Here is a 19763-nt window from a genome sequence, read left to right as displayed (position 1 = left end):
TCTTTAGAAGAAAGATCTGCCAGTCCTGGGCCTAGCTGGCTGTTCAGGCTGGGGCTGAGGGGTCCCTGCCTGCTCTGGTGGAACAGTGGTCCTCAACCTGGGGCAGGATCACCCTCACCTGTTACAGGTGAGCTTGTTACCACCTGGACTGCTGGGTCTCCCCCAGAGCTTCCGATTCAGAAAGAGGGGAGTGGGCTGAGACTTTGCATTTCTGACAAGCTCCTGGATGACACTCATGCTACAGGTCCGAGAATCACCCAGAGCTGGGGGCCTTTCTGCCAATTTGCCCCCAGCTCTCTTGGCTCCCTCCCGTCATCTGTCTGGCCCCAGAGGTCTTTACTTGGGGACCAGTGTTCTGTCCCCTGCATTATCCTGGCTCTGGCACGTCTCAAGATGTTTTTATACAGCTTCCTCCCCCCCACCCTCTTGATTATCAGTCCAGCCTGGAAACGACTCAGCCAGGGTCACACGGCAGGTGAAGGCAGAGCCACGACAGGAAGCCTCTATTTTCCAGTGCCAGGTCCCCTCCACCAGAGCCTCTCAGGCAAGTCCGGGCTCTGCCTGGAACTCGGGCCCAGACTCTGATTCAGAGATACCATTTAACTGTTCATCCCCAGGACTCCTCATCTAGAAAACGAGAGGGTCACGCTTGCCTGCAGAGGACCCTGTGAAAGGCTGTTGAGAAAAGCTAAGCACTGTCCTCCACACCTCCTCTCTCCCTTCCGTGGAAACCAGGCCATTCTTCAGCCTCCAAGAGGCAAAAATGAAAGGAATAGTGCGCCAGTGGTGATAAGGTAACCTTTCTACATCCAGTTCTCACCATGATGAGCAGTGAGTAATTGGAAAAGTTCAATCTGAAAGGTACTCTTCAAAAAGCGAGAGAGAAGAAAAGAGGAGGAAACTCTGAGCTTAAATATACCTCCATGAAACGGCTCCCAAAGCCACTGCCCCCTCCCCACGCCCCCCCGAGTGGAGTAGAGGCGCGATCCGGGGTCAATACACACCTCACCCGCGTTAACCTGCTGGGGGAGCAGCTGCCGCAGGTGAAGCCTCGCTGAGACTCCCCACTCCTGTCTGCAGCTCAGCCAGGGCTGTGTGGAGGGAACGATGTCTTTTCTCTCCTACGCAGCAGGGCAGGATTCTGAACCCCGTTGTCTCGGCACTAGTTCCTTGGTGAGTAATCCAGCCGGCCCCCTTTTTGCTGGCTGTTACTCACTGCCTGCAATTGAAGGAATCGATGCAGGTACTTTGGAAGGAGCCCCTGGGGGCCGAACACTCCTTGTAATAACGTGTGGTTGTAGAACATGAGAGAGTGTCTGTCCTGAGGACAGAAGGACTGGATGTTCCGGCCCCGGACGTGCCGGTGCCATCGCGATAGCGTATGCATTGTGTGAGATGATTCGGGTGAAGGACGGAGACCCGGCGCTTAGGGAGGACTCGGTCAATGTCAAGTGCGTGTTTTCATGAATGTTTATAGAGTGTTTTCTGTGGGCTAGGCACAGGCCTAGGTTCTGCAGACACAACAGAGACTAGACTCTGCCGTCTTAGAGTGTTCTTTGTGTCTCTAGAACAGGGAGGGAAAGACAAATAAGTAAACAAGCCGTTCCAGACGGTGCTCAGATGTGACAGAGTGGCTGGTGGTGTGGGGAAGCGACGTTAAATAAGGTGGCAGTGGAAAGCCTCCTTGAGAAGGTGGCATTCGAGCTGAGATTGAATGACAAGAGGGTCTGTGGTGGGAACGGCTAGGCATGGAGAGTTCTGGATTATGGGAAGAGCAAGGTCATAGGTCCTGGCCTAAGTTTGGTGGCTTCAGGAGCAGGAAGAAAGCCAGTGTGGTTGGATTAGCCTCCGTTTCCCCATCTGTGAGGCCGCAGGATTGGACGAGGCAGCCTCGACCAAAGCCTTTGCTTTGTATACATTCCAGGAGCGGGAGGTTTGGATGATGGGTCCTGTTGCCCAGCCTCCCTCTGCTGCAGAAACCACCTGTCGTCGACGGAGCGGTGGGTTTGTCTCTAGATGTCCATTCAGCCTGTCTGTCCCTCCACCCTGCTTCAGCTGGGGCCCTTAGCCACACGGCGACTCAGTAAGGAAAGGGGAACACGAGACGGGACACCGGGCAGAGCGGCTGCCAACCTGCCACGTTCATTCACCCTGTGGGAACTACTCCGTGAGTTCATGGTGGACCCTTCTTTAGGATGTGGGCACGGAAGAGAGCAGTGAACGGGGACCAGAAGCCCCAGGCTGTGGACCTAAGCAGCTGAGATGGGGGGTTGATCCCAGAGTCCTCTTTGGTCTGTGGGGCAGCAGGGGGCTCACTGCCTGCCTGTAGCTCTTCCCTACCAGCCAAGGGTCCCTAAAGGCAAAGCTGATGTCTGGCCCACCGTTGCCTCCCCCAGGCACCTTGCACACAGATCCCTTTGGCCAATTATTAATAGACAAGACAGACCACACAAACTTCCAGTGAGCAAAGCACAAGTTCAGGGACAAACTGCCCACTTGGACTCCAGCTTGGCTCATTAGCACCTGTGGGGCCTTGGACAAGTCACTTCACCCCCGTCGTAGGTAATGCCTCAGGGGGTGAGCTTGGAGAAATCACATAACTTCTTTGAGCCTCAGTTTTCTCCATCTATAAAATGGGAATAGCAGTGCCTAGGTCATAAGGCTGTTGTGAGATCATGTATAGCTGATATTTAACACACCGCGGGGCACATGGCACTGAGAAGGACGGGGGGAATAATGGATATTACGTGTGTGTGTGTGTGTGTGTGTGTGTGTGTGTGTGTGTGTGTGTGTGTTAGAAAATTGGTAGTGGTATATTGGAAAGGCTTTTTGATGCCAAGAGATTTAGCCCTTTTTTCTTACTACAGAAGGAACAGAAAGAGGCCTGCAGTTTATTCTTATCACAAAACCACCCCTTTATCTCATTGTTGTTCACACCACACTGTTGTGGCAGCTGATTTTTTTTTTTTTTCCCCCCTCAGCAGTGCCTTGAGTGCAGGTGTAGAGAAGTCAGGCCAACAGACTTCCCCACGTGACTCAGCACTTCTGCTAGGACTCTGGTTCCTCCAGCAGCTCCAAATAGGAGAATGATAAGGACTTGTGTCCAGGGAGCAGGGGGGCCTAGGCTCCTTGGGGTGTGCCCGACCCCTACTTGGTGTCAGCGTGCGGGCTAGAAGGTTAGGCCGGCCTCCCAGCCTGCCCATTAAACCCCCAAACCCAGGCATCAGCACAGCTGCAAAATCATCAGGTTCGGCATCTCTGGAGGGCTCTCTCTGTCTCCCCCTCACTTCCTTGTCCCCACCGCGCCCCACCCCATCCCATCACTTCAGTCAAGGAGGAGAGAGACGATGGTTCATCCCTTTCAGTAGCAGAGCCAACCCCCCCCAACCCCGCCACCGAGCAGCTGCCATCCAGGGCTGTGGCAGGTCCAGTCAGAGGGCGCCAGGGGAGGGGATCCCCTCACACACGCGAGACACACACGCACGTATTGTGTCTGCGATCAGGCCTGTGTGCCAACACGATTTGCATGCCTGGACTTGTTTACGAGGCCCAGGCATAATTGGCTTGCCTCGCTCCACACCTTGGTGCGCCCTCCCCACCTCCTCCTCCTCTTCCCCCTCCCACCCCCACTGCACCTCGAAAGAAATTAAAAACGTGACAACAAACTCCAGTTGTCAAAAACCCACGGATCCCCACCAGTTACGTGCTCCTGGCGTGGCGGAGCGGGGCGGGGCTGCGGCGTGGAGGAGTAATTGGTGAACCCGAGGTGAATGAAATAATTGGAAAAGTGAGGTGTGAGTTTGTTACTGAAGTGTGAGCATAGTGGGGGAGGGAAGGAGGGCCATGTTTAAAAGCCCCGTATGTCCTCTTTATTCACAGCTTCTGATACAGTAATTGCTATTTTGTGGTTTCTATTATCTACACAGTGGGGAGCATCCGTGTCTGCTTCCCAAGTGGTAGAGTCTGTGCTGGCGGGGGGGGTGGGGGCTGGTTCCTGGGTGCCCTGTCATCTTCCTCCCTCTCTGGTCCCTGGTGGCCCTGCCCAGCCACGCCCAGGCCTCTGCTCCCAGGAGACACGCAGAACTTCCTGCAAAAGCCGCTCTTAAAAATGGCTCCGTGGGCTTTGCTGTCAGATAAGAACTTTAATAATGGCTGGTATTTATATATCGCTTATCTCCAAGGAGCTAAAGGTACTTCATCGATTCCCCCGCCCCAACCTTTTTTTTTTCTTTTTAATTCTCTTTTGATATCTCTCTGAGATCATTAGTATCGGCTTTATTTTCTCCCACACAGTAGTTACACAAGCAGCCGAAGCCATCCTTCCTGAGCCAGGAGGGAAAGCTCGCCTGAGTTTCGAGTCCCGGGCCGTGGGGCTTGGGCAGGTCACTTGGCCTCTTCGGCCCTTGGTTTTCTCATCCGTAAAAATAGGAGGCGGTGACTCTTACCCCACAATTGTTGTATCTAGAAACGGTATACTTAAAAGGCCTAGCACGCCACAGACACTCTGTCATTGGTCACTGGTGTGACAGCTGCAATGACGGTGTCTTGAAGCTCTAGCCATTCATTCCGGGGCTTCACGGGAATCGGGAAGTTCTTTCTAAGATCTAACCCTAATCTTCCAGCTGCTCTGGAAGCCCTCGCTCTCTCGTGTCGTGAAGAATGGTGGGATTTTTTAAGCTCCTAGGCTCTTGGGACACAGCATTTCCTTGGCCATGCAGATGTCTGTCTGGACACCCCAGAAGGGCACTGACCTCCCCCACGGCCCCCCAGCTCCCTGGTCCCCACCCTCACTCCCTCGTGGATCGAGGATGCCCCTCCGTCCCGGCTTTTCCCTGCCAAGCTCCCGAATGCCACTTCTCCAGGCCACGTGAGCATGGCTCCTTCGGCTTCTCTCATCAGCTTTTTTTCTCCACCTTTTAATTATTTTCCTCGCCTTTCTCCGGACCCTCAGCTGCTTACCATGCATAGAGCGTCCACCGCTTGCAGTGTGCTGCAGAGAGGGAGGAATTAACCTCACCGGTCTCTCCCTCTCTCGGTCTCTCATGCGTACACACACGGGTGAGGTCCCAGAAATGAGCCACGGCTAAGAAGAACTGGGCAGGGGCCGTTGAGACCATCAGGGGACGGGAAGTTAGAGCCCCTGTGGGCAGAGGCAGGGGCTTTGCACCCAGTGCAGGCAGGAGGAACTGGGTCTGAGTCGGCCTCACTTGCCCTGGGATCTTGGGCGAGTCACTGAACCCCCCTGCACAGCGCAATCCTCGCCACCCCCGTACACGGCCTTCCTTCTTCGTGCCAGACGGGGCCAAGCCTCAGAATTAAAGCCCCGCTCCTGAAAGTGGCTGGTCGCCTCCAGATAACTGAAGAGGGTGAAACGTCGTGCAGCGGAGAGAGCTCCTCCGGCTTCACATCAGACACTCCCAGGTTCACACTCTGGCCCTGCCACCTACTCGCAAGAACCGCTACCTCCCTGAGCCTCAGTTTCCTCATCTGAAAATGGGGGCGGTGAGACCAATACTAATTAACATTTGTGCTCTTCGTATGTAGCCCGTGGCCTGGTTCGTGGAATCCTCATCACCTCCCTCTGAGCGTAGGTGTGACATCCCAATGGTCGTGTTCCCCCTTCCAGGGCTGCTGTTTCTTCGTTCCAAAACTACCTCCAGGCGTCCACTCTGAGCCAGGCCTGGGGCACCTTGCTGCAGATCCCGTGATGGGCAAGATAGGTGTGGTTTCCACTCTCGCAGAGCTGAATTCCAGCCCCAGGGGAAGGCAGAGCGTTACCCAGGCGTCCACACCGCAACGCCCTGAAGCACAGTGGGCCCTGACCGCTGGGGGGACATCCATCCCCACCCAGAGCAGATCAGCCAAGGCTGCTCACGGAAGCCGAGGCCTGAGAGCCCGGAGGCTGGGGCAGGGGTGGAGAGTCAGGCGGAGACACCGGCACACCCCATAGGTTGTCTGTCCAGCACCCAGCATGACCCAGACACACAGCGGGTGCTCGGCAAGGCCTCCCTGTGCCCTTCAGCCTTCTCAGACCAGGTCTGAATCCATCAGATACACCGTCCCCAGAGTCCCCGTGGCTCTCTGAAGAACTTGGTGCCAAAGCGCCATTTATGTTTACCCAAAGGAGCCTGCAAGAAAATATGTGTGTCCCCTGCCCTCCGTGTCCAAGGCCAGCCTTGACAGAGGCTTCGGGGCTTCGCTGGAAAAAGAGGCAGCGTGTCTGTCGTGGGGCGTGTCGGCCTTTAGGTGGCAGAATAAAGCAGGGTTTGTGGGCAGGACTCCGCTGGGTTCTCCCACCTCACCTTCGGGCTAGTCCCCACCTGCCCAGCCTCTGGGCCGCTCCAGGTGGGCCACGAGCCTCAGCCGGCGGCTGCGATGGCTGACAGGCCTCCACTGGCCATCGTCTGCAGCCCCTCGGCTCCCGGGAGGCTGGCCGTGGCGCCAGCAGCCCAGCTTCTGTGTCTTGCTCAGAGAGGCGCCGGGAGGGGGCGCGGAGCTGCCGGGGGGAGTGCCGAGGGGGCGTGCAGGTTCACTTTGAGGCTTCATAATGCCGCATTTACACACCGTCCTGCCTCCAGAAATGGGGCTGGCAGATGCCTGGTCATGCTAGCAGGGCTGCGGGTTAACTCCACAGATTTAGCTTAGATCGTTTCACGGGAGCTCACGGCCTTTACTGCGTCTTTCGCCCAATCGGTCTCTGGCCCCGAGGCATCCTGCACCATCGTGTGTAGGGGCGTGTGCCCGGGCGCCCGCAAGTGTGTGTAGATTTTCAAATACAATAATACCTCTTTTCAGATGCCGCGCACGTTAAATATTTATCAGCAGCAATTTGTGCGTATATGTTTGATAAATGGACCTGAGGATGGGCTGGGGGCGGGGGAGTGAGACAGGAAAGCAAGGGAGGCCCAATCCTTTTGTCCGGGAATTTCTCAAAGGTTTATCCAGGGGGAGAGGGGGCGTTGGGGAGATGGTTGGAGGCCGTGTTTACCTGTTTGATCCCTGTTGGCTGGTGGGGGGGACACCTGACTTTTCTCCTCCAAAGTCAGCTTTGCCTGACTTTGGCTTAGCAGATATCAAAACCCTGAGGCAGGAGGAGTGGGGTTTAGAGGACGTGGCCGTGTGGCATTCAAGCACCAAGCGCTGAAGAACCATCCCAGGTCCCAGCTCTGGGAGAAGGGACTCGCCCTGCTTACTCAGATTCGTGGGGGTCCATGAGGAGTCCGTGGTAACCCCGAGTCCGGGGCCCTGGCCTGGCCAGTGCCTCCCCAGCCCAGCCATGCATGCACGGGGCTGGATTCCCCTTGCTGGATATTCACCCCACCCCCTCACCCCTGCTCCCCCAGGCAAGGGGAGGACCGGTGTGCCTGCCCGCCCGACAGAGAGGAACGGAAAATTCTCCATCCCCAGAGGAACGGCATACCCAGTCTGATGGTTCCCTCCCTGCCGGCGTGATGGCCAGGCCGGAGGGAGAAGGCCACCCACGCACGCCCCCAGGACACGTGCTGGCCCGTGGGGAGCTTACACTGACACGAGTGTTCGTGCACTTGGCTGTGCACACGTACCCCCCGTGTGCATCTGCGGGCACTCCTCTCTTCTAACTGGAAAGGGTTAGCGGGTGAGAATCGATCCTGCCTCCCCCCGCCCCCTTTGCAGGTCTCGATTCTGAAACTCCCGTGTTTTTATTCCCAGCACCTTCGGGGAGCTGAAGACCGTCCGCCTGCCGAAGAAGATGACGGGGATGGGCAGGCACAGAGGGTTCGGCTTCGTCGACTTCCTCACCAAGCAGGACGCCAAGGTGAGACCAGGACCCCTCCCTCCCGGCCTCTCCGTTCTGGGTCCTTTGTGGGAGAAGCAGCAAGGCCTCTTCACAGACATGGGCGCGTTCCCCCCCCCCCCCCCCCGCCGCTCCCTGTTCGGGTTTTCTCTCCCCTCCTCTCCCCAGCCCTGCTAATTTGCACAACGTCCTTGGAAGAAAAGACCATGGGCCTTGTGTTTGGAGGAAGGGGCAGTTCTGTGTCCCGGGCCGCTCCAGGTCAGACAGAAAGCGTGGGAGAGGCTGTGCGGAGTGTGGAGGGGAACCAGGGGACAGCGCTCGGAGAGGAGGCCGCCAGGCACCCCAGTGGGAACCCGCGGGGACAGCTCTTCCCCCTTTTCTTCCCGCTGGTGCCTGCGGCTCCTGTTTTGTGCTGATTTCAGGTGCGCTCAGGCCAGGCAAGTGCTGCTGTGTGTAAGCACGTGTACGGAATTCCTTGGAGACAGAACCACCTTTTATTTTTGAAGCAAGGCAGCCTCTCCGGGTGTGGGCTTGGTGCAGTAGGTCCTGGGTCCTTGTCCTCCGCGGCAGCAGACAAGGGGCAGAGGCTGTGTGACTGGGGTTCTGGCTGCGTCCGTGGTTGTTGCTCTCACAGCCCCAGGTCAGGATCCTGGGGGGAGGGGCCATGGCGCTGGCTTCGTGGGCTCCCTGCGAGAGCCTGTGCCACAGGCAGCCTTGCCCCGTCCTGGCCTGTCTTCCCGTGAGGGTGCAGCACAGCACGGGGCACGTGTCACTAATGGCTGGGATCCCCTCCGCCTCTGAGGAGGCATCTTCAGAAAAGCAGAGTATTTGTTGGAATCACACTCTTGGCCTGCAGCAAATTGGCGTTGCCAGAGGCCCTGTGGGTGGAGCTGAAGGTGTCATCTCAGGGACACAGCTGCGGCCTTTGTGGGCCCTGGGAACACGCACAGGCAGAGAGGGTGCCCCAGGACTTCAGCAGGCCTGCCAGCCACCTTTGTCTCAGCGTCTTGAACTCAAGTGCATGCTTTGTTGACACTTGGCCATGTTTGTCCGGACATCTGCGCCTCTTTCTTCTCGGCTGGCAGTCTTCCCCTCGCCTCCTGTCATGACAGGAGGGACCGCAACCCCTGCGTGCAGCCGGCCCACGGCCTTGACGCTCACCAGCAAGGCAGGCACCTGCGGGGTCCCCCCCCCCACTGGCTCAGAGAGAAGCCAGGGAACAGCCGTCCAGAGCACTGCACTTACTGCTGGCTGCTTGGCTTTCCCAGCCCTGCCCTGTGCCTCAGTCTCCTCATCTGTAAAATGGGAATGATGACAGGTCCCACGCCCACAGGGTGAAGGCAGATGGTGACACAGGTCCTGGCACACGGTGCTCGAGATGAGTGAGCTGTTTCCTCCTCGTTCCCACCAGCCCAGGTCCCTTCAGAGCCACCAGCCCTCCGTCTGTGGACAGAGAAGAGAGGGGTGCAGGCAGCGCTTTCTCCACTGCGTCCGTCTAGCCCTGAGCTTCTGTGAGTGTGTAGGACCGTTGTCATCTGTTTTGTGTCAGGGTTCCTGCGTGAGACTGCGATTAGGGGAGAAATGAAAGGGGATTCACTCCCTGCCCCAAGAAACATCTCTTATTAAGGGCCAGTGCAAGGGCTAGCTGTTAGAGCACAGACTCTGCAGCCAGAATCCTAGCACTTACCTGCTATGTGACCTTGGGCAGGTGACTTACTTTCTACGTGCCTCAGTTTCCCCCTTATAGAACGGTAATAGAATTTCCCTCACCGAATCGTTGTGAGGCTGGGATGAGATGATAGTCTTAGAAGGGGATCTGGCCTCCGTGAGCTCCGTCTGTTAGCTGTGACGAGGAGGAGGATGGTGACGGCGGTGATCTAAGAAGAAGGGAAGGAGCAGAGAGAAAAGTTGTCTACGCCCCTCCAACTAGTAGCTTCTTCCATGGGGCAGCTTCCCTCCAGAGCTTGAAGTCAGAATTAACGTGGCTCTCGGGACCCAGAGGGTTGGACCCGGCATGGACTCCCAGCCTTGAAATTCCACGCTCCCATCGCCAGGATGCAGTCAGTATAGCTTTGTTCCCTGGGGGTCATTGGAACGGGGCGTGGGGGGGAGATTCTCAGGTAGCAGGGCAGTGCCAGTGCCCGCTTGGCTAGTGCCTGGCACCGTAAGCCAGGCTGCAAATGTTCTTTGCAAAGCCTAGCGCAGCCTTCTGCTGACTTCTGGAGGTGGCTCCTTCCCCTCTGTGCCTTCCGTCCTGGCTCCAGGAAGAGAAAGGGCAGCCGAGGACAGCGAGGGCTCAACCCACAGCCCCTCCAGGACTGGCTCTTGCGGCCCCTCACCTCCGACAGGCGGCAGCCTGCCTCCAGAGCTGTCCCGGCCCCGCCGTCCCCGCCTCTCACCGCACCAGGACTCGGGCCCTTTGTGCCGCCGCTGAGCGAGCTGGTCTCGCATGAAGTCTGAGCCCACCGGGAGCGCACCTCTCCTGCAAAGATCCCTTTGCTCTTTTTGCTTCCCGGAGAAGCTGCCGTGACTTTTCCCTCTCCTTCTCCCCGTCTGTCTGAAGAACTTTATTGTCTCCCGAGTGGAACATTTCGCGCTCTCCACTGAGCAATAGAGCCGTGTGCGCTGCATATTGGTGAATAGACTTCTGAATATTGTAAATATCTGGTTAGCTCGAGGGCGGGCGTGAGTTTGAAGAGGGAAAGCAATGCTGGAAGGAGACATTGAGTTAGAAACCCCCGGAGACCTTTTTTTCATCTCAAAAGAAGGAACTCGTGGGAATCCCAGGGCTGGTAGGGGAAACTCTAGGACCCCCAGTTTCTCGGGACAAGCGCCGCCCACCACCCCACTCCCACCCCCAGCGGTTCTCCCTTTGAAGCGCTTCAGGGAAGAAGACCTGCTTTAGAAATCCTTCCCGGGGCTTGGCTGAACCCTGACCACTCGGCTCTCTCACTGAGGACTTCAGCCCCGTTTCCTGCCGTGGGGCGTCCTCCAGGAAGATAGCGGTCAGTAACTCTTGTGGCATCAGCAGCGCTGGAACCTGTAGGTGTAAGCCTCCTGTGCCCCGGGGCCCCAGGAGGTCCTCAGAGGGGAGAAGAGGAGACAGGGAGGAAAAGATGAGGGGAGTGGACACATATTAGGGGGAGGAGGAGGGGAGGGAGTAGAGGCTGATTGTAGAACCTTGGGTCTGGAAAGCAGTGGCGAAACTAGCAGTTTCCAGGCTGGGCTGTGAACCCGGGTATGCGACTCACAGCACAGTACTCTTTCCTGGGCACCAACCAGTCCACTTCGCCAGCTGGCTGAGGAGAGAATCAGGCACCCTGGTTGGTCCCCGGAGGCATCCGCTCAGCACCCCCATCTCTCTTTGGGCCCCAAGCACGGGTCATCTGCGTCCTCCCCGCCCCCAGGGATTCTGAGTCTTCCGACCTTGCTCCATGACCCTGTGTTCCACCCCACACGTCCTCGGGAACTCCGTCATCCGTCAGGCCCCTCTGGGTCAAGCACACGCCCCAAACAGGGAAGAGAATCCTAGCGCAAGGCTCCACGAAGAGCTCAGGGTAACCAGGCAACTGATGACAATAGCCAGAGGATCCCGCGACAGGCTGAGCTGGCTTTGTGTGTGACATGTACACCGTACACCCATTGTCTCGTCCCAACCTGCAGCAGCCCCGGAATCAGCTGGAGATTTGCATAACTCCCTCCCCGGTTTCTCCAGGCGCTTGTTAAGCTCCGTGTGTGCAGGGTCCTGGGAACCGATAGGAAGCCGGGACCTGGCTCTGTTGCTGAGATGCTAAACCAGGGGTGAGACCTGGCCGTCAGCCCCTGTCACAGGCTCCGTGAGTTGACATGTTGTCCCAACCTAGGGCGTTTCATCAGCCCCCAATGTCCCAGGCATGAATGTCGGTCCCCCTGAAAGGGCTGCTGTTATTATTATCTAAACCTCCAAGTGTGATGAGCCCACATTTCTCAAAGAACCTTCTCCCACGTGCTGGAGGGAAGCAGGGACAAAGGTCGATGAGGGCAGACAGGAAGTCCCAAATGCGGTGGTCTTCCCCGGTGGCCTGGGTCTGCACTTGTGTGTAGGGATGTTTGTAGTGTCTCGGGCGCCACGTGGTTCTCTGGGCCCTGATGATGTTTCTGGAAGGGCAGCCTCTTGGCGTCAGTAAAAAACCATCAGCTTCTAAAAGCCCGTCTTTGGCAGGGACGGTGCTGGGCATTTGTACGCATCAGTTGTAGGAAGCCATTTGACAGATGGGTAAACTGAGGTTCGAAGGGATGGCGCCACTTGCCAGAGCTGGGAAACCCCGCGTGTCGATCTGATTCCAAAGTCCACGGATTAGCACTTCCTCCCTTCATTCACGTAGTCACTTAAATTGAGTGCCAGCTGTGGCCAAACCGTGCGCCAGCCCCCTCCTCTCTACACCACACCCCTCACCTCTCACCCATCCCCAGCAACTCACCAGTTAGACATTTTGGAGGAAGGCCAAGAGGTTGGCCCTTAAAACATCTCTTGGGAACAAGCCCAGGATGAAATCAGCTCCTCCGGGGCCCCCAGAGGAGGAGTGGGCATTCCTTTAGGGGCCTCCAGAGCCGCACACCGTCTCCTGCCAACCCTCCCAAGCCTTGGAGGCAGCAGCTTTCTACCTGGGCAGGTGACCTGGGATTCCCAGCCAGCTGTGCCCATTGGCCAACAGGCCACCAGTAGTCATTGGGGTTCCATTTAGAAGCCGCCACCTCCTCTGTCCTCACTTGGACCGGCTGGTCACGGAGGAAGAAGGGAAAGAAGGCAAAGAGCGGACTTGCAGCCCAGAAACCAGAACATTCCTTTTTTTTTTTTTTCCCCCATGCACGCGCCTTTAATTTCTCCCTTCCCGGAGCCCACCGAGCCTTTGTACTTTTGCAGTTGCAGCTGTTTTTATTTGCTGCCGCTGCTGTTGTTTTAAAAGGTCTATTTTCACATGGAATGTTATCCAATTAGCAGAGCAATGTGTTGGCTTAAATAAACACTTGGGGGGAGCCGGCAGTAGGGAGTTGGGATGGCGGTCGGCGTTGGCAGGCAGCGCTCTTCTCTTCTCACTGGTAAACAACCGCAGCTTTAATTGGGGAGTCGCGCCAGTTAACGTTTCTGTTCTCACGTCTCACTTTTGTATGGTGCCCGGGGAGAGGGGGGCGTGGACACAGCCCCAGGCCCACCCCAGTTGGGGTGATGCTGAGAGTTTCGTAGGGGGGGTCCCATCAGGCCTCTCCGCACCCATGGCCTTCACCTTGCAGATTCCGCTGAAACGCGACCAGTGGTGGGAAGAGGTGACGATGAGCAAGACAGAGCTTCTTAAGGCAGGGACAGCCGCCTTCTCGCTGGGTGCCCAGCCGCGGTGCAGGCGCCATAAACGGCGATCGCCATCAGACTAGCGACGGATGGCGTGCACGCCACACACAGACACACACACACGTTTGCTTACCTGAGTGCAAGGAGGGCATAGCGTACGGCCTCCCCGGGGGCCCCGAGGGTGTGCAGCCAGGGTCTGAAGAGGACGTGGCCCCATGGAAATGAAGACTCCGTGGGCTGTGTCCTCCCTAGACAGCCCATGTTCTAGAAAGGCAGGGCGGCACGGTGGTTAGCAGCATGGCCCGTGGAGTCAGAGCTGCCTCCTTCCATCTGCGTGAACGTGGGCAAGGGGCTTCATGTCCCCGCACCCCAGGCTGCTCATGCCGCAACCGGAAATGATCTGCGCCTTGAGGCAGCCATGAAGATTAAGTGGAAAGCTGCGTGCCAAGCACTCACCACAGGCCGCGGCACAGGGCACCAAAGGAGCAGAGGCAGCGGAGTGTCCCGGGCCCCGCGGGGCAGAGGCGCTGTGCTTTGAAGCCGAGGTATCAGTTGCTTTTTGTCTCCTGAAATGTTAACTGGACACAAATCCAGGAATTGGGGTGCTATCCCCACTTGTCTGCGTTAGGTGTGTGCACTCGCGCTTGTGTTTTAATTGCAGGTTTTGCCTAGTTCCTACCATCAGGGCCCAGGGGTAAAGGAAAACGTGTTTGAATCCTGAGCCTTGCATTTCAAGGCATGGATTCGGGCTCAACCAACACATTTATGGGCTGAGAACCCGGGATCAGGACAAGCCACCCTCCTCCGGCTAGCAGATGTGCATCCCTCATCGCTGGGGTATGAGCCGCCCCGCAGTGTACCCATCTGCTGGCTGCATCCCTCTGTCCCTCCGTGTGCCCTGAGGCCTGCCCAGCCCCTGTGGGGTCAGAGTGGGAGGCCACGGAGCTCCACTGCTCTGAGAAGGCCTCAGGTTCAGATGTCCTCGTTTCAGATTTATTCAGCGATCAGGACCAGTTCCCCAGGAAAGGTAACCAGCCCGGCTGAGCTGGACAGCCTTCCTCCCTCCCAGGAGCACTAAGTAATCATCATTTTAAAACTTAACTACTGGGAATTCCCTGGCGGTCCAGTGGTTAGATCGCCACGCTTTCACTGCCAAGGGCCCGGGTTCAATCCCTGGTCAGGGAACTAAGATCCCACAAGACATGCAGTGCGGCCAAAAAAATAAATGCATAAACTAAACTACCAAGGGCAACATCACAGGTCCCAGGAATCAGGCCCTGCCCGCGTGCCGGGCGCTGGGTTAAATGAATGGCCATTATCTTCTGTATTCTCAGCACCAAGAAGGTTGAAGCACCTCCACTTTGTAGTTGAGAAAGTGAATACTCAAAAGTTTCTCGCCAGATCAAAGCCAGAAAGCACAAGACCATGCTTTGCGACGCCCCTGTGGAGCCCAAGGCCATTACCGGGCCCCACGGCCTCATTGCCTTGTCACTTCTGGCCCTTGGCTCCCTGGCTTGGCCCTCTTTTCCTAGTGGCTCTTTTCTCTCTCCCCGAGGTCAGAGGTGGTGCGTCACCTTCCTGTTTAGTCCCCTCATTTTGGCCCATAGTAGGTCCTCCAGGGATGTTGAGTTGAATTGGATTGAGCTGAGTAGATGGATGGGTGCGAGGAAAAGACATCTATTCATCTATTCAGATTTTAGACGCCACAGCCCGGAAAACAAGTCCCCGGGTGTTTCTTTTAGAAACTTGCCCTCAGCTCCACGGCATCGTAAGTCGGAGTGGCCCAAGGTGCTGAGTGGAGACCCACAGTTGAAGTTACCAGTATTGTGCAAAGAGCCCCACTTTTTCTGGGGACCAGCTCTTCCCCAGCGGAGGCCAGAGGTAGCTGGAAGGTTTGCTGGGAGCTCGCTCACAGGCGTCCGGGAGCGTTGGCACAGGGACAAAAGTGATCTCTCCCTCAGCGCACAGGATGCTGTCCGCAAGGAGACGATACAAAACATCCCAGGGCAGCAGACTGTCCTCCCAGCAATCAGAGGCCCCTGTTTTTCAAGCCCCTCGGCAGAGAGGGAGCCGAGCCCCCAGCAGGCCCAGCTGGGCCGGTGCTCCCATTCCCTGGGCTTCGCTGCTGTGCTCTGGGCCACGTGGTCATTCTTGGCCACGCTTCCTCCAGGATTTAGGGGCACAGATGGTTTAGGACAGGTTGGCGGCGTCCGTGTTCAGGTGGATTTGGCATCTGCCGAGAGATGCAGCCCTCCCGCTCGGCGAGAGACAGCAGAGGGGCTGAGAGATACCCTGGACGTCTCAGGACAGGAGGCCTGGCCTCAGCCCGGCCTGGGAGCCATGGCCCTTGGGACGGGAGTCCTGCCAAGGGCATCGAATGGGCTTGTGTTGCCAGGAGGCAGAAGCCCGTCTTCCAGGGAGAGCCGTAGAAAGGTCAGGCCCGGCACTGAGCTGGCAGCCTTCCAGCGCCTTCCCTGTTCTGGAAAGGTGGCTGCCAGGCCTGGTCACAGTCTAGCCGGCACTGGAGGCCAGGGCTCTCGGTGCCCACAGTTGGTGGCTTAGGTCAGAGGAGATGAAAGAGGTGTGTTTCCAAGACAGCTGAGGCAGAGAACCGGGTGATGGGGCAGCTCCGGACTCCGGCTAGACCTGCTCAGAGCAGCCCTTGTCGGACCTCGCATTGTCTAAGACCTGCTCTCTGAAGGGGGCAGTCCATCTGCCCCGGGTCAAGGCAGAGGGACTTCAGGCGACCATCTGTGTCAGCAAACAGAACCTAACCCCAGATGGTTCAAGTGAAGAGAGATACATGGAGGGGTAAGAAGGACTCGGGGGGCTCGCCAGGGATGTGACCCACCCCCACCAGGGCCAGTGGCAGTGGGAGCTGTCGCCACCTTAGGCTAAGGGACCTTAAAGGGACAGGTGAGAGCCTGAGCTGTCAAGGAGGGGCCACCGGCAGGAGCTGTGGTCCTGGAGGGAGGGATCGAGGGAGAAAGTCCCCCGACCTCTCTGCCCCTCCCTCCAACCTCTCACCGGTGCCTCCCATTTGCTCGTCCTAAATGGAACCCAAGGCCAGCGAGCCCTGGTTATGCCCTCCAGGGGAGTCAGCTCTGAATGCCCGGAGAAGGGGTGCAGGGGAGGATCAGGAATAACCAGCACGGGCCCATCGGATGATGAAGGAAGTGGCCCCGAAGTGGCTGGCGGGGGCCTCGTCTTCTACAGCATTCTCCTCTTTGCCAAACCAGTGCCCCCTTAGAGTTCCGTTCTAGACCTTCACGCTTCGGCACTGACCCAGCCGGGCGATCGGGTGTTAGTGGCACAGGCGACTCTTCCCATCCCAAGGTCCCAAAGTCACGCGTGTTGGGAGCGGGGCCTCCTGTCCATCTCTGTGCCGCACCCAGGACTGTGTATGTGTCAGCTCTCGTCCTAACCAAAGGCAGAGCCTCCCACTTGTACAGGACAGGACAGTCGTGGGCGAGACATGCTCCTTTCCCTGCTGCCCTCGTGGGCTGAATCTCAGGGGTTGGAGGAGCCAGGGCAGGACATCGAAACCAGCCCTCCGTCTCCAGCCAGGACCAACCTCAGCGTCCCTCCCAGTCTGGAGATGTGCTTTCATGACCCTCGGTGAAGGTCTTGCTCCACGGTTCGCCCTGCAGATGTTTACCGAGCACGCTCTGTCCCGAGCTCTGTGCCAAGGGTAGCCAGGATAGAGGCCTGCCTCCGAGGTTCAGGGTTGAGCCAGGGAGCCTGGCACACAAACAGGCATTAACGGGGCAGGTGTTCTTAAGGAGGCTGGGGGCGCAGGGCACGCAGAGGGCACCTGGCTGCAGTCTGTACGAGGGGAGCCCTTCCGAGGCTGAGGGGGATGTTACGAAGGCCCAGGGGTGGAACAGTAGAGGCTGAAAGGAAAAGTAAGAAGGAACTTGACCTGCATACCAACCTTGGCCTCAGTTTTCCTTTCCTTGAAATGGGAGAATGATGTCTGTTCTCATGAGTAGGTTGAGGTCAAGTGCTTAGAGTTCTCTGGAACCCAGGAGATCTCTAATCCGTGGTACGAAGGCCCCTGGATGGCAAGGGAGGAACACGGCCAACAGATGCAGGATTCGGAGAGAAGCAAAGGGCTGCGAACAGCTAACTTCCCACTTCCTCCATTGCGGCGCCCAGCGCTCTGCGGAACCCCGGGCACCCCGAGATGACCGCAGCCCTAGAGCTGAGGTTCGGGAAGTCTCTGTCTGGGGAGAAGGTGGCGTGGGTTTCAGTGGAGTCTAGTGTAGGCACAGAGACCTGGGAGGAAGCTGCTAGACGAGGGCAGGCCAGAGAGGCCGGGGCTGTGCCTGGAACCTTCCCCTGCACTGGCCCGAAAGCGCCAAGGCCCTGGGGCTGTGTCTCCCCGTCACCCTCCCCGGGTCTCACATATAACAGGCTCTTTGCATGAAGCACAATTACTCGGGATTATCCAAGGCCGATTTTAGCCGGGAATCACTGTGCTCCTCCCTGCGACAGTTTGGGGCCACCACATTCCAACCACTAGGGCTGGAAACACAACCTGATTTCCTATTAACCTGAGGGGACCAGAACCGAGAAGGGTAATTCTGCTATTTTTGGAGATTCACACATTGTGCTCTAACCTCAAATACAAAAGAGCTTTTGTACCCTACTTACCATTCTTCCTGCTCTTTAGTGATAATGGGAAGTTGAGGGCATACATCATAATAACAACAGCCAACATTTAGGTGAGAATTACCATGGGCCAGGCAGTGTGGCGTCAGACTTAATAGTTCATTGAATCTGTGCATCCATTCTTTGCTGCTGCCTCTCATTTTACACATGGGGAATCTGAAGCTCAGAGAGGTGAAGCAGCTTGCCCAAGATCACACAGCTTGTAAGTGCTGAAGCAGGGATTTGAACCATAGTAGCCCAGGTCCAGAGCCCCCAGTCTTAATTGCCGTGCCCCCTCACCTCTTAGAGTGAAAAGCCCTTCCAAAGAGATGAGAATTTGCAAGGGGTGATGTCAGAGAGAGGCTGGGGGAGGGAATTTTTAGCAACTCCTGTAATGAACAGAGACCGCTCCAGGCTTTGCGTGGCACAGGAATGGAAGGTGGGTTTCCAAGGGTAAGAAAGAAACACAGATGTGACAGCGGGAGTTGGGGCATTTCGCCTAGACTCACCTGCCAGGCTCCGGTACCCCCTTGTTCTAACTCTGACTTAGTTCCTACCAGATGCCGCCTCTTGGCCACCCCCATCCGACCGTGTCCCCGGGACCGCAGCTCCTCAGGGACCCTGGCACCAGGATGGAGTACCCGCCACGCCAGACTCCCAACCAACTTCACTCCCCCCTCTTAAAACCCCAGCTCCCCCAGTCAGGCTGTTTCTTTGCCTCACCAGCTGAGAACGCATGTGTTTTAAAGCTCTGAATGGGCCATTTCAGCTTCGAGTCCAGATGCATTTTTATATCCGCATGGAAAAAAAAAAAAAATGCAGAGGCTCTGCTGGCAGTCAGAAAGAGTTTTTTAAATTAACGTTTAAAAAAAAAAACAAAGGAAAGAAAAAGTTTCCTGCACCTGGCCCTTCTCAGAAAAGCACGAAGGAGAACAAAAGCATTTCTTTAATTTGGCCCCATGTCTAATTTTTAAAAGATGCATGTCCTACCCACCTCACACCGGTGCTTTTCAGATGCAGCCGTCTATCAAATACCTACTCTCTGCCACCCTCGGGGCTGATGGTGTGTAAGTCTCACAGTTAGCCCCATTTTACAGGTGAGGAAACTGAAGCTCATGGGGGGGCAGTTGGCTTACCCAAGGTCACTGTTGCCTTCCTAGGCTGCTGTAAGAGACTGGGTGGCTTAAAACAACAGAAATGTCTTCTCTCACAGTTCTAGAGGCCAAAAGTCCAAGCTCAGCTTGTCAGCAGTGTTGGTTCCTTCTCAGGGAAAATCTATTCCATGCCTCTCTCCTAGCTTCCGGTGACAGCCTGCATTCCCTGGCTGTGGATATCACTCCAGCCTCCTTCGTCACGTGCGTTCACCCTGTCTGTGTCTTCACATGGCCATCTCTTGTAAGGACACCAGTCACACTGGATCAGGGGCCCGCCGTACTCCAGGATGTCCTCGTCTTAATTTAACTGCATCTGCAAAGACCCTGTTTGCAGATAAGGTCACAACCTGGGGTGCCAGGTTAGGATTTCCACATCTCTTCTTTTGGGGGACCCAGTCCAACCTCTAACACTCACAGTGCAGGGGAAGCCAGAGAGGGACTGGTTCCAATCCAGACCCCTGGTTATACACTGCCTCTTCACAGCATCGAAGAAGCAAGAGGGACAAACCCCACGGCGCCTCTTCTCATAGCAGATGGCGCTGCCTGCAACCCAGAAGCAGAGACCAAGACGCCACCACCGGCCACTGCTGCTCCCTGGTGCTGACAGCGCCTGGGAGCCCGCCCCTTCAACCTAGCACTAACCCGAGGCCTCTGTGCCGAGAGAAATTGCAACACCACCTTCACGAGAACTAGCGTCTATTGAACACTTACTATGTGCCCCCAGAGTGTTCTGGGCACTTTGCATGTTAACTCTTTGTCTTCTGTAGAACCCTAGAGGATAGTGCCATTAACATTCCCATTTTACAGATGAGGAAACTGAGGCCAGGGAGATTCATTTAACTTGCCCAAGGCCTTG

At 56.8% G+C, this 19763-nt stretch overlaps 1 protein-coding gene across 2 annotated transcripts in view; it reads left to right on the top strand.

The window, feature by feature from the left end:
- The window catches only part of RBM19 (RNA binding motif protein 19), a 124755-nt gene that overhangs the window by 81255 nt on the left and 23737 nt on the right, over positions 1 to 19763 (top strand). For both annotated transcript variants that reach the window (XM_082355713.1, XM_082355714.1), the window contains exon 22: positions 7690 to 7795. In XM_082355713.1, the coding sequence (XP_082211839.1) occupies positions 7690 to 7795 (106 nt within the window). The remainder of the gene's footprint in view (positions 1 to 7689; positions 7796 to 19763) is intronic.

This window comes from Balaenoptera borealis, assembly GCF_965194805.1.
Source record: "Balaenoptera borealis genome assembly, chromosome: 14".
Taxonomy (NCBI): domain Eukaryota; kingdom Metazoa; phylum Chordata; class Mammalia; order Artiodactyla; family Balaenopteridae; genus Balaenoptera; species Balaenoptera borealis.
This window is presented reverse-complemented; position numbering and strand designations above follow the sequence as displayed.